The sequence below is a fragment of the Pteropus alecto genome, unplaced genomic scaffold (assembly GCF_000325575.1).
Source record: "Pteropus alecto unplaced genomic scaffold, ASM32557v1 scaffold134, whole genome shotgun sequence".
NCBI lineage: Eukaryota > Metazoa > Chordata > Mammalia > Chiroptera > Pteropodidae > Pteropus > Pteropus alecto.
Window position 1 is genome coordinate 12,602,009 of NW_006436283.1, and position 11,890 is coordinate 12,613,898.

General features: G+C 45.8%; 1 protein-coding gene across 2 annotated transcripts in view; it reads right to left on the reverse strand.

Moving 5' to 3' along the window:
• Positions 1 to 1,399: 1,399 nt before the first annotated feature.
• Positions 1,400 to 11,890, reverse strand: part of DCAF7 (DDB1 and CUL4 associated factor 7) — a 25,122-nt gene continuing 14,631 nt past the window's right edge. Inside the window, exons 5-8 of one of the 2 annotated variants that reach the window (XR_003046424.1) lie at positions 9,650 to 9,859; positions 8,605 to 8,722; positions 6,086 to 6,322; positions 1,400 to 1,476 (exon numbers count right to left, since the gene is read on the reverse strand). Coding sequence is in view for 1 of the 2 variants with exons in the window: in XM_006912325.3 (XP_006912387.1) it covers positions 6,150 to 6,322; positions 8,605 to 8,722; positions 9,650 to 9,859 (501 nt within the window). In the remaining variant the exon portion in view is untranslated. Of the gene's footprint in view, positions 6,323 to 8,604; positions 8,723 to 9,649; positions 9,860 to 11,890 lie in introns of both variants that reach the window. The other variant, XM_006912325.3, reaches the window with a different exon arrangement.

Genomic DNA, 11,890 nt, shown 5'->3' on the forward strand with positions numbered 1-11,890 from the left:
TAAGTACTTCCAGGCCTACCCTGAAAAACATCTCCTGCCCTTTTGTCGTGTTCAGCCTCTGAGATTTGGGGGTTTGTTACTGCACAACCCAGTCTACTGAGATGAATACAGTCAGCACTACTCTCCCAGCTTTCCCCTTAAAAACCAAAGAGTAGGAATCATGTATTTCCCATAAAATATGTTGTCAAATCATATAGCACAGTTCTAACAGAGCCAGCAGATACTCATTTGGCCACAAAAAATTTAAACCCTCAGAGTACATACTTCTCTTCACAGACCCGCTGCCACCCCCAGCTCCATGTCTTCTGACACCATGGCAGACACTAAGTCCTGGCCCACTGGACCAACCACATTTTGTTTTTCTTCTCTTCCCTCAAAATGGCCTAACATGAACAAAGACCGACAATAAAAACAAATGAGGGGAGTATTCATCCAGGGCTCATAGCTTTCAAACAGCAGTGGGGACAGGAGCGCCTTCCCATGCTACCATGTTGGGAAGTGGCACAGGCTTGGGAAACTGGCTTGGACTTGGAAACTCTAGGCATCACATCGGAGCCTGGCGTCTAAACCCACAGTATCTGGCAGTTACCATTTCCTTGTCATCCTTCACAGCCAATAGATTACTGAATCCTGATCATCTCACCTCTACATTCTCTTCAGTTGTGCCCTGTGCTCTTCCCTGCTGCTCCGTAGTTCAGGCTTTTCCTCCCTCCTCACTTTAACAAGTGAACTGACTCCTTGTCTCATTCTGCCCTCGGAGGCACTTTCTTCATTGCCTCTTAAAATACAATCCTGAGCATAATTTCTATGTAAAATTTCCAAATACAGGAGTAAGGTCTAAACTTTCTATACAGAACAAAAGATTCTGTCTGACCTGGCTCCCGCTTACCTCTAGCCACACTTCCCACCATTCCCCATACAAAACTCCACATCAGCGTGTAATTCTCTAAATATGACCACATTCTCTCGCCTCTGTAGATTGGTACACAGATATTTTCTCTGCCTTAAATGCCTTTCCTGATTCCCAGAGAACTCCTATTCAGCCTTCAAAACCCAGTTCAAGCATCCATCTTGTGAAGTTTGCCCTAACCCATTCTGGCTCCCACCCGGTCATAGGTGATTCTTTGGGGCCACCAGTAAACCTGAACACAACTGTTACTGTACAACACTGCCAGTATGTATTTATGTGGATGTCTCCTCTGGTAGAGTGTGAGCATCTTGAGGGTCATGTTCCCTGGCACTGAGTGGGTTCTCTGTGTTTTGTGAAAGGTAACGAGTCAGGCTGTCAGATAGTGATGGACTGATGGGCTTGGAGTGAAGTTTATCCCCCCCAGCAAGTGTCTCTGGAACATGACTGCAGTGGCAGACTGGGAAGAACTGAATTCATCACAAGAAGAAATTCAGTCAATCTATACATGTTCAAGTTTTATTACAAAGTATGATGGGCAGAAAATACGGTACTTCTTATACAGGAGGCTGAAACAGAATGAAAGGGCAAAAATTAGGTTTAATATACTCAGGAAACAAGAAATGAAGCCATAGATATAACACCCCACTTTCAGGCGCCTTTGAAGTAGCCTTCGATGGGGGATTTACCATCGTGGTTTCACAGCACAGTGTTAAAATTTTATTACAAGCCCTGTGTGCAATCAGTCCTGTGCAATAATATTTCAAAAAGAAAAATGGTTACAGTACAGATCTGCAAGGGGCAGCTTCTTCTCCACCTGACCATGGGATGCCACAAAACCTAGAGTATAGAGAAAAAGTTTAAATATATAACAAGAAAGTAAGTTCAGACACACTAAGCTAAAGGGGACAGAGACCGATTGGCTAGAGCTTACATTTCAGAGAACAAGAAATCTCCATTTTCTACATAGAGGTTTGTACAATCATGCTACAAATTCACACTAGGGGGAGGAGGAATGGAAAGGCATTGACGGAGGGGGTGGGGGAGTCATGAAATACACAGAAACCAAAGCAAATGATTCATATTCGACTCAAAGAAGTCAAAGCTTTAGCTCAACAAGTTTCTTTACATACTGTATACCACAATCAACCCAAGGTGACAACATATCTTTTAACTAGCAGATATCACAAGTTCATATTCACTGGGTTGTCCCAAAGGTGGGTACTTATACGTTTTCTAGCTGTTACACAGACTGCCAACATCTTTTTTTCTTGAACTGATACTTTCATTAGCTTATTTGTTTCTGGTTCAATATACCAGTCCAAGCCTTTTTGGGAAGGCACCTGCACATTTCAATATTCAAAAAATAACATCCAGAAAGTAGCCTGAGAGGACCTGGCCCATCTTGTGTGGCCATACATTTGACTTTGACCATTAGCAGCAATGATAACTGTGAGAGAAGAAGAAGGTGCATGTAGGAGAGGTGGGCAAGGCTCTGTGACATGAGACACTCTCAGTAGCTGACTCAGCCAGTACAAAAAAGACGATTCTCAGAGAGCTTGGCCCAGAGTTCACAGTGACTGCTCAATTCAGCTTCTCTCCTAGGGAAAACCCAACTGAAATGCCAAGCATGACCCTCCTTTGGCTTCTTGAAGTGCGGAGAGTAAAGAGTCTGCTTTGAGCCTTCTACTTGGTCTCTCTTAGCCCAAGCCAGGCAGTTGAAGCAGCTGCCATATTCTCAAGCTGGGGAAGGTGGAGAGATGGTACTGGGCTGGCCCTTCTGTGTTCAGAAAACCCTGCAGCTCCTATACCTTCTTACACCCTAGGAATTCAAGGCGTAGGTTGCAGCAGAAAGTTCTAGAGTGGGAAAGAAGAAGAGAAAAGGGGGTGGGGAGAGTCAGCATGACTGTTTACAACCTCTGCTTCTTCTGCTCTCTACAAACCTGCCACCAGGAAGAGCCTTGGTCTGGAATGATCGCAGGACTCCCAAGACCTGAAGATTTCTACCACCAACATGACCTATGGCTGCACTGCTGCAGGGAGGGGCTCCTCTGCCCTGAGCTGTCATCCTGTCCCCACAGTTACCCAGCATCACAGACACCCGATGAATGGTCCAGGAAGACTGACACAGGCCAAGGGCACAGTCTCACTCCATGGCCACACGGCAGACAGCCTGAATGCTTCCCCACCTCAGGCCATTACTACCCTCTGATATTTTCTCTTTTGATCTCAAGAAATATTTACCATTGATTTTCTCCCACATCCTAAATCCCCTTCTAAAATTTCAACCACAACTATCATTAAAACCTTGTAGTAGTCTCAATTTTTTTCTTTTTCTTCCCAAATCTTAACCAGTTCTCTGAGATCCGATCCTGGGTCTGGTAAGAAATTCTCACCAAGTTGTCAAATATCTTCCCCCTTCGAATCCTCACCTTGCAGTCGGATCCCTCTCTGGATGGAGAGGCTTCCGACTCTTCTAAGTGTAAGCACTCAAGCTCTCGAAGGGCTCGTACCCATTCGCCAGCTCTCTCATGTGGAGCCTGAGGCCTAATTTGTTCAACACCTCCCTCCCCTTCCCCTCAGAGCAGACAAGGAAAAGGCAGCTTCAGTTCAGGAGGCCAAGAGCACAGCAAACGGCCACCACCAGCCAAGCCAAGCCTAGCGGTGCCACTGTGGCCTTACGGCCTTACCAGTGAATTCTCAGCAGCTGCTCTTCTCACACTCATGGAAAGCCGATCCAGAACCTCCCATCCATGCTCTCTGGCTGCTCTTCAAACTACAACAGACTCTGCTTTCAGGACACGGCTGACTAAGAGCCTTCCCGAATCCAGAAACTACAGAAATCCCTTCCTCAGCCATGAGGCCATCTGGCCTGTGGCAGAAAGAGAGAGTACAAGCTGGGACCTCCAAACACCAGCATCCCAACAACTGTGAGTGTGTGTGTGTGTTTGTTCAGGGAGACTGGGCGTCCCACCTGGGCCCCAAGTGGGATGTCAGGAGGAGGACTGCACTGTATGGCCTAGGGAGGGTGACAGGGCTGGGAGTCCACGGGGCAAGGAAAAAAATAAATCAAAAGTTGTTGGTTTCCAGAGTAAATAGCAACTTTACCTAAATATATTCTAATTACTATTAACTCATTTTTTTCATGTTGTTTTTGAGTTCCAATTGATTAATCTTCTCATCATTCAGACTAGGTTTAAGTGCAGATCAGGAAAGGAACCTGAATTCAGAACTCAGTATAGTTAAGCTCTGCCCCTCTGCCCTCCACTTCAGACCTTGTTCCACAGGAAGGAACTGATGGCCTCCTAGAGCAAGCAACCATCAATGTAGACGTGCTACCCTTGAGAGAAGCACCCTGAACCATCCAACACAATTACAAGCAGAAGAGGGTTTGGACCAAGAACTGCTCACTTTATATCTCCAAATGACATAGGGCAAATCTGGTGGAAAATGCAAGAGGGTAAACCTTTGGCAGATGGCCAAAGAGCCCCCAAATCAGAATAAAAAAAGTAAAAAGGTAAAAAGAGAAAATACCCTAACTAAAAAAAGAGCCATTTGCTTTGGGACAAGCCCCTGTGTAGTAAAGCCGAGCTATGACTTTGGGGATACAAATACATCTGCTTCTGAAAAGGAAGACTCAACCAAGTGAGCTAAAGGGCTCAGAAGAGCAAAGCTAACTGTTTTGTTTCTCAAGAGCAGGTGAGAGCCTAAGTGGACAAAACCACGTGCCTTGATGCTGCTACTCTCCTACTCAGATTCACAACTCAGAGGGTCTCAGAGACCTTCAGGCGCTTGGCAGAGCATGATGAACCAGGCAAACTCCTGCGTGGACTCAGCATGTCTCAAACTCACCCTGCCCAAGAACTCATCTATCACCAGAATCGCACACAAGTCCCCTCCATGGAACTCATTTACGTAACGGAAACAAGACACCTGCAGCCTACAAGTCCAATATTGCTCAGAACCTAAAGTGGGGGTGGGGCAGTTGACAGGTGTGTGCAGAGCTCTTACCTGGCTGACCCTGGGATCTCTGATTCTTTTGTAGCTATTTTTACTTGATGACCTGGGGTCATCACAACCTATCAGTCCCTCCCTTAAGAAGAGCTGACAGTCCCCCACACTCAAGGGGATCTTGTTCAGGGTTAGATGCACAGATTGTGTGCCTCTCAAGCAGGAGTCCCTCACCTCAGAGCACTCAGTCGACAAGAGTGGCTGATATACCACCAGTCACAGTAAACTAAACAAAGAGATACTGAATTCTGGCTTATAGATCATTCTTACCTATCATTTAAGACATGAAAGAGAATGGCCTGAGGCTTACATTTGGAGGGAAAAACAGACTCTGAAACCATGTACTGGAAATATATTCTAAGCTCAGCTTTCCTGAAACTATGCCCCTCAAGTCAGGTACCCCCATCAGCCTGTCTATCTCAGCTCCAGCACGTTCCCAATAGGTCCCAGTGGGGTTGGAGAGAAGTACTTCAGGGAGTATCAGAAGGCTTCACATGGCTATTGTGAAGCCCAGAATGCCCCTGAGAAGAGCCAGGCTGAGCAAAGGTGTGAGAGCTGGCCGACTTCAGAGCACCAGGGTGGTTTGGAACTCCCGGTCAGGTACGTTCTGCTCAGGCAGTGATTCAAGAAGGCAAACTGCTCATGGGGTCAAAGGCAGAGGAAGGTGCTGACAGGGAGGGCTATGAAACAAAGGAAGAAACCAGGGAGTAAAATTCTTTTCATAAAAAAATTAGCCTGATAGATAAAAAATATACAAAGTTGAAATTTGTTATAGACATTGATAATAGGAGGAAAGACAACTTCAAATTGGCATTTGTTCCCACTTAAGTGCTAACATGAACATGGACACAGATTGCTGCCTTGGGCAGCAGACAGACAGACATCTGGAGCAGATGAATACAAACACAGCCAGTGCCTGTAATGCTCATTAACACAACGGCTGACGAAGAAATAAACAGAAAATTTTAATTGAGAAACCAAAAGAGAAGAGGAAAGGAGAGAAAAATCTTAAAACTCAGCCCTAGGCTGAGGAGGCGCCACACAGCACTGAGTCCGGCACAGAGAGTGATGGGGTGACTGGCCAGGTACTCCTAGAGCAGCTTCTGGTAACAGTGGGTGCAAAGCAATGAAAGACATACTGGCCACCGGAAACATGTTTCTTCTTACTTTGGGGGTGGGCAGAGGCGGGAAACACACAAGCCCCTGCCTCGTGGGCATGGCGCCACAAACACTACACTCTGAGTATCTCCAGGCAGTTGTTATAGCAGATGGCAATCCAGTCAGGCTGAGTCGAGGCCCACTGCACGTTGTTGATCTCTCCTTCGGCTGTGTAGGCCAGGATAGGGTCCTCGATGGCCCGGGGCATTTGTTGGATGTCCCAGATGAGAGCCTGATGGTCATCCGCTAGGGACAAAGAAAGCCAGCAAGCAAGGTCAAATCTCCAGCAATGAGTACAATGATTCCTGCATTTGGTGGCGGAGGTGGTAGTAGCCACAGTTTACAAAACATTTGCTCACCAAAACCCCAATGAGAGAGACTTTATCTTAAACCCGCATTTTATAGATGAGGAAACAGATTCAGAAATGTTAAAGTACTTGCCCCAAACCATAGAGCTAAGCAGCCAGCGAGTGGCAGAGCCGAGACTCAAAGTGAGGCCTCTGGACGTCCCAGGGCTCCATTCACTGCAGCACAGCTAGGACAGCAGAACAAAACCTAGATGGACACCTCTCATCTTAGATGGGTAGGGACCAGGAAAGGACAATGGGATGGGATAAATTTGATCCCAAAATATGACATTTTCAGCTACTTAAAGTACTTGAATGACTAAAGAACCCTTTTTGATGATTCAAATTAATGGAATTTTCCCCCATTTTATGGACATTTATACTTCACTGAGGTGTTATACAGATAAGGAGATAAAGTGCTATGTGAATGGACATGTGGTATTAAAAACAATTTTCCAAAAAAAAGGGATCTGGGAAACACCAAGAAGAAGGCAATCAGCTTAAATAAATATACAAGCACACGAGAAATGACTAGAAGGAAACACATCAAAATGAGAATAGCAGTACTATTAGGATGGTAAGGTTATGAGTTAGGTTTACCTTTCTCTAGTTCCTAAGTGATCTATAATGTGGCCATATTATTCTTAAAATCAAAATAATAAGTTCTTAATTTAAGAGATGAAAAAAAGGCAAGGACCTTTAATATCATTAATAATCCCACCTGCCCATCCTGATGTGGCAGCCTGTCTCTAACACACAGGGAATCTGAATAAACTAAACCCTAATTGTCCAGGCTCATGCAGTCAGCACTGGCCTCCTGCCACGGCCGCACAACCTGGGCGAGGTGCGAGATGCCCTCCTGGTAATGATCTGTGTCAAGAGAACTGGGGAGCCATTTTAAACACGCAGCATCTCTAAAGCACCAAGTTCCTTGGCCTCAGGGCTCAACCAGCTCTTCAGCAACAGCTCCTTCAACCAAAAGGACTCCACACAGGTGCAACCCACGCAGCAGCAGTGAGCCAGGCAGAGGCAATGCCAGGAGCAGATGATGGCCTTTTGCTGCGGGTGGGGGCTGCTCCTGTTCCCCACAAACAGTAGACAACACCTTCATTTTTTTCCCTTCTCCCGCCCCTCCTTACCCACAACCCTGGGGAAAAAGAGGGTGATGACAAAGAAGTCAGACCATAACCTAAGTAACGTGTAGAGGAAAGCAGCAGGCCCCTAACTGCTCCTCAGTGAGAAGCACAGGCATGAGCAAAGGCCAAAAACAGGAAAAGCTTCACAAACCTTTAAAAGTATTGCTAAAATGGCAAAAAACCCCACAAAGCTATATTGCTCCTCTGGCTCCACAATGAACAAAATATAAAGATAGTACTGACTAGTGAGGAGAGGAAAAAGTATGTTAGAAAGAAACCAAGGCACTGAAAAAGGAGAAGAATACTATGGGGCTGGAGCAGAAGCCCACCTGTGTCAAACAAAGGGACAGACATTCACACTGGGCTGCATGTGTATGCGTATACCCACGTAAAAAGGTCTGGGATGAGACACACACACTATTGTTAGAGGTCACCTATGGAGAGTGGGACTGAGGTGGACATGGGATAGAAAGGAAGGAGAAAAGATGACTTTCACCTTCCTATTTTATATAATTGTAGTTTTAATTTTTAATGAGACATTATTTCTGGAATAAAAGTACACGAACAGCCAGCATATTTTTAAGGAGTATTCTTTTTGAGCAGGCAAATGGAGAAATGAAAGATACAAATCACACACCATAGACCAGGCCAGGCTATACAGGGCCCTTCAAAACATCCAGAGCTCACTGCAAGTTCACTATATCCCAAGGGAGATGTCAATCTTGGCAGTCCCAAAGATTCTGTTACATCTAAGAGAGACTGGACCTCTTCTCCATGTTCCTGAGTCCTATGTCAGTCAGCCTAGGTTTCTAGGGGGACAGTATGAGACACAAGCCCACAACTGATACATGACGTAAATAGTATATGGAAGGGGCTCTGATATCACAGAGGGTCAAAGATCCTCTGGAAATTTGGACGGCTTCAATTCCACAAGTGGTGGAGGCTCTCACAATTGAGTTACTTTATGTAAATCTCTTAAAATATCCTTGGAAAATAGTAAGGATTACAACTCCCCAGGCTGCCCCCTTCCCCCCACCATGATTACCTGCAGTACAGATGTGGCAGGATGAATGTGGGGCCCAAGCAATGCCATTGACACATGCTCGGTGGTTGTTTAACCTTGCGACAGGTGTGCAGGGAACTCGGACATCCAGAATCACTACCTGCAGAAATAACAAGTAAAAGGCCCAGGAATATCAAGGTGTGGCAGAAAAAAAAAAAAAAGAAAAAGACACTACACAAGAAAAAAAAATTTTTTTAAAGCACAACTTCTTCATTTGTGGATTTAAAGACTATTTGATACAGAGGGTCCCTGTCCCAAAAATAGCTACTGGGTTGAGAAAAAAGAAAACCAAGAAGACATAGGTAGTTTATAGTCTGTACCTAAAGCAACACAAGGTCTTTAGACTGCTAAGGAAGGGGAGGTGCAGAAGCAGGTAACATGAATTTGGATAATGCACCAAGTCCCGTTAGGTGCATGTGCTGAGATTCTGTGCGTGCTCAGTGGGACAGAATGAGACCCTACCCTATCCCCAAAGCAGAGTTTGGAATGTAAGGAATCTGAGGTGCTGGCTTCCCCAAAATCAAGTTAATCACTGCATCATCTCTACCTACAACTTACTGCTTTTATCCAGTAAGAGGCTACAGAGAGCTGCCACTTTCATGTCAGTTTGCTGAAGCTGGAAGAATCTGTCTCAGCTACAGAAGGGGGAAACTGCCTGTCTCTTCACTCAGCAGCATCAGTGCATAAGACTTGGTTTACTTTTTAGATACTGCTTTTCTTGGCTCTGACTCCAACTCTCCAAGCATTAAAAGTTCTTAACACATTGTCCTTGGTTTTCTCAATCTCAGGACTATTGACATTTTGGGTTGGATAATTCTTTGTGGGAAGCTGTCCTGTGCACTGTAAGATGTTCAGAAGGATCCCTGGCCTCTGCTCACTGGATACCAGTAGCACCGCCCCCCTCCCCGAGTTGGGATCACCAAAACTGTCTCCAAAGATCCACCAGGGAGAACACAGCCACCAGGTGAGAACCACTGTTCTAGATGTACTAAGCAGTGCTGGAGTTAGGTAGCAGTGGGGTGCTCACCTCCATTCCATCCATGGCCATGGTGGCCAGGTAGTTAGGGTCCTGCTTGTTCCAGCAGAGGCGAAGCAGTGGGTGATGCTGTGGGTCTTCATAAATGATGGTGCTGTGTTCTAGATGGCGGAGGTCAAACATCCGCACTGAGCCATCAGCGCCCACAGAGGCAAACATGTCCCTGCCACCCCCAGCCCGGCTAAACGCGATGTCATAGACCTGTTGGTGAATAAGACGCTTCAGTCAGATTCTGATCCCTTACCTCCTTGCTTTTCCTATAGCAGGGAATTCTGCTATCCCTAGTTCATAAACCCTGCTCATGATACAAAAGGAGGTAAATAAAGCCAAACAGTGTCCGTGAGTCTGGAACCTGAGAGCTCTAACATCAATGACATTCCAAAGAGTGAAGATCATTCTGCTATAGAAATTGGCTGGCTTCTTCCCACATCTCCACTTTCCAAGTCCTCTTCTTCCAACCCCTGTGACAAAACAAAGAGCATATACCCTGCTGACCAACAGAGCACAAGTAACTGCGCAAGTACTCTGTATGCTTGGACAGACTCAGCGGAAACCAGTCGGTGGCTGTCTTCTGCCACAATATAAGAGCGAGACATTTATTTCCTGGGCCTTGGTGGCTTTCATTTGTGTGTCATCAGAGGCAGAATCATGACCACATCAAGGCCAAGATCATCGATTTAAGAGGTGGAAGCAGCTCTCCTGTGGCCATTTAATAGCAGCAAAGCTGGTTCTGCTGTGAAACCTGGACCTAAGATTCATTTGTAAGAAAGAGGTAATAGCAGTTTTGAATCATGGGAGGCTCAGGTGTTCCTATATTCACAAAGAGGTTTAGGATCACTCTCTCGTCCTAGGACATGTTCTGTTTCTTTTCCTAGCTGGTCTGCATTCCTAAGTGAATCGATTTAGGCTCTGAATCAGTTTTCTGCTTTTATTTATTGCTGCAAACACTGCACACCACTAATGTCTATGAGAAAACAGAGGCAGAGAGCTTCAGAGAAAGAAAAGGACAGAGAGAGACAAAGCCAGAGCCAGACAAGCAGAGAGAGAGACAAACTAAAAAAGAAAAATAAATGAAAGGAAAACAAAACCCATCTTTTGGACTCAAGATTAATAAAAGCTGACTTCTGGAGAGACATGAGTGGAACTGCTCACTAAATACCACGAGTCCAGCCTTCTTGAGGTTCTGCCTACTAAGGGACACTTGCCAAATGAGCATCTATTTCTATTCAACCTCATAAATTCCTTTTTCTCTGGCTATGAAGAAATTAGACTTCTCTTTCTATGGTAGGAATTAGGAATGATTCAAGAGGAAACTGAGCAGGTCACTACGAGAAAGCCCGGCAGATCAAGGCTCTGTCCAGCACTGTCCAGCTGCACGAAGGCAGAGTCATGTATAGCAATATGAGCACCCCATGGGGCCGGCTCGGCAGCACCGCTGAGCAATGAGGTGCCATGGGCGATGTGGCTGAGTGTGTAAAGCCCTCTCAGTTTTAACTGACTGCTCCTTTACCAGGGCTCTGCTAGTATATTTCATCATAAACTAAGGGAAGGTGACAATCTCCAGATATATGCTACCCTCCTCCATACCAACCTGCTAGGCAGCAACGAAAACCTCCAAACAAGTCTTTACTTTAAGAGAGAGAGGTGGACTGAGAAAAAGCAAAGTTACTAGGAGGTGTCACTGTTTCTCTCAGAGCAACTATCCTCGGGTTCATTTCTTCAAGACCAGGGTGCTGGTCCAGTGCCTGTTTGCTGTTAAGATCCATTCCTGGCCCTTCCCTCTGGTAGGGAGAAGCTAAGGTATTTCTCCCTCCCTCTCTCTGTTCTCTGAAGCATCTCTTGCAATGGCTGTGTCCCCTCCACAGTTCTAGCTTTTGCCATGTAAACTCAGCCCTGGGCTCTAATGACCCTGCCTCCTCCCCTGGCCCTTCTGGCCTGTAGGCAGCATGGCTTCTTGCTGCTCTTCTCTAGATAACCGGTTGCCGGTGCAGTTTCTCAGCTCTATCATCATCTGTGTAAGCAATCCCCTGGATTAAATCCCTTCAATTTATATACTTAGCGTATATAAATGGAGGAGTATATAAATGGGTTTCCTGGACTGGACCCAGGCGGAGGACAGCAGGCTAAACTGTCACGTAATGTAGCAACCTGCTCCACTTGATGCCAAGAGTATTTCCACAAGCTCCCCCGCTACTGGTCCTCCCTGCAGGCAAACTCTTCCTTTGCCCCTTG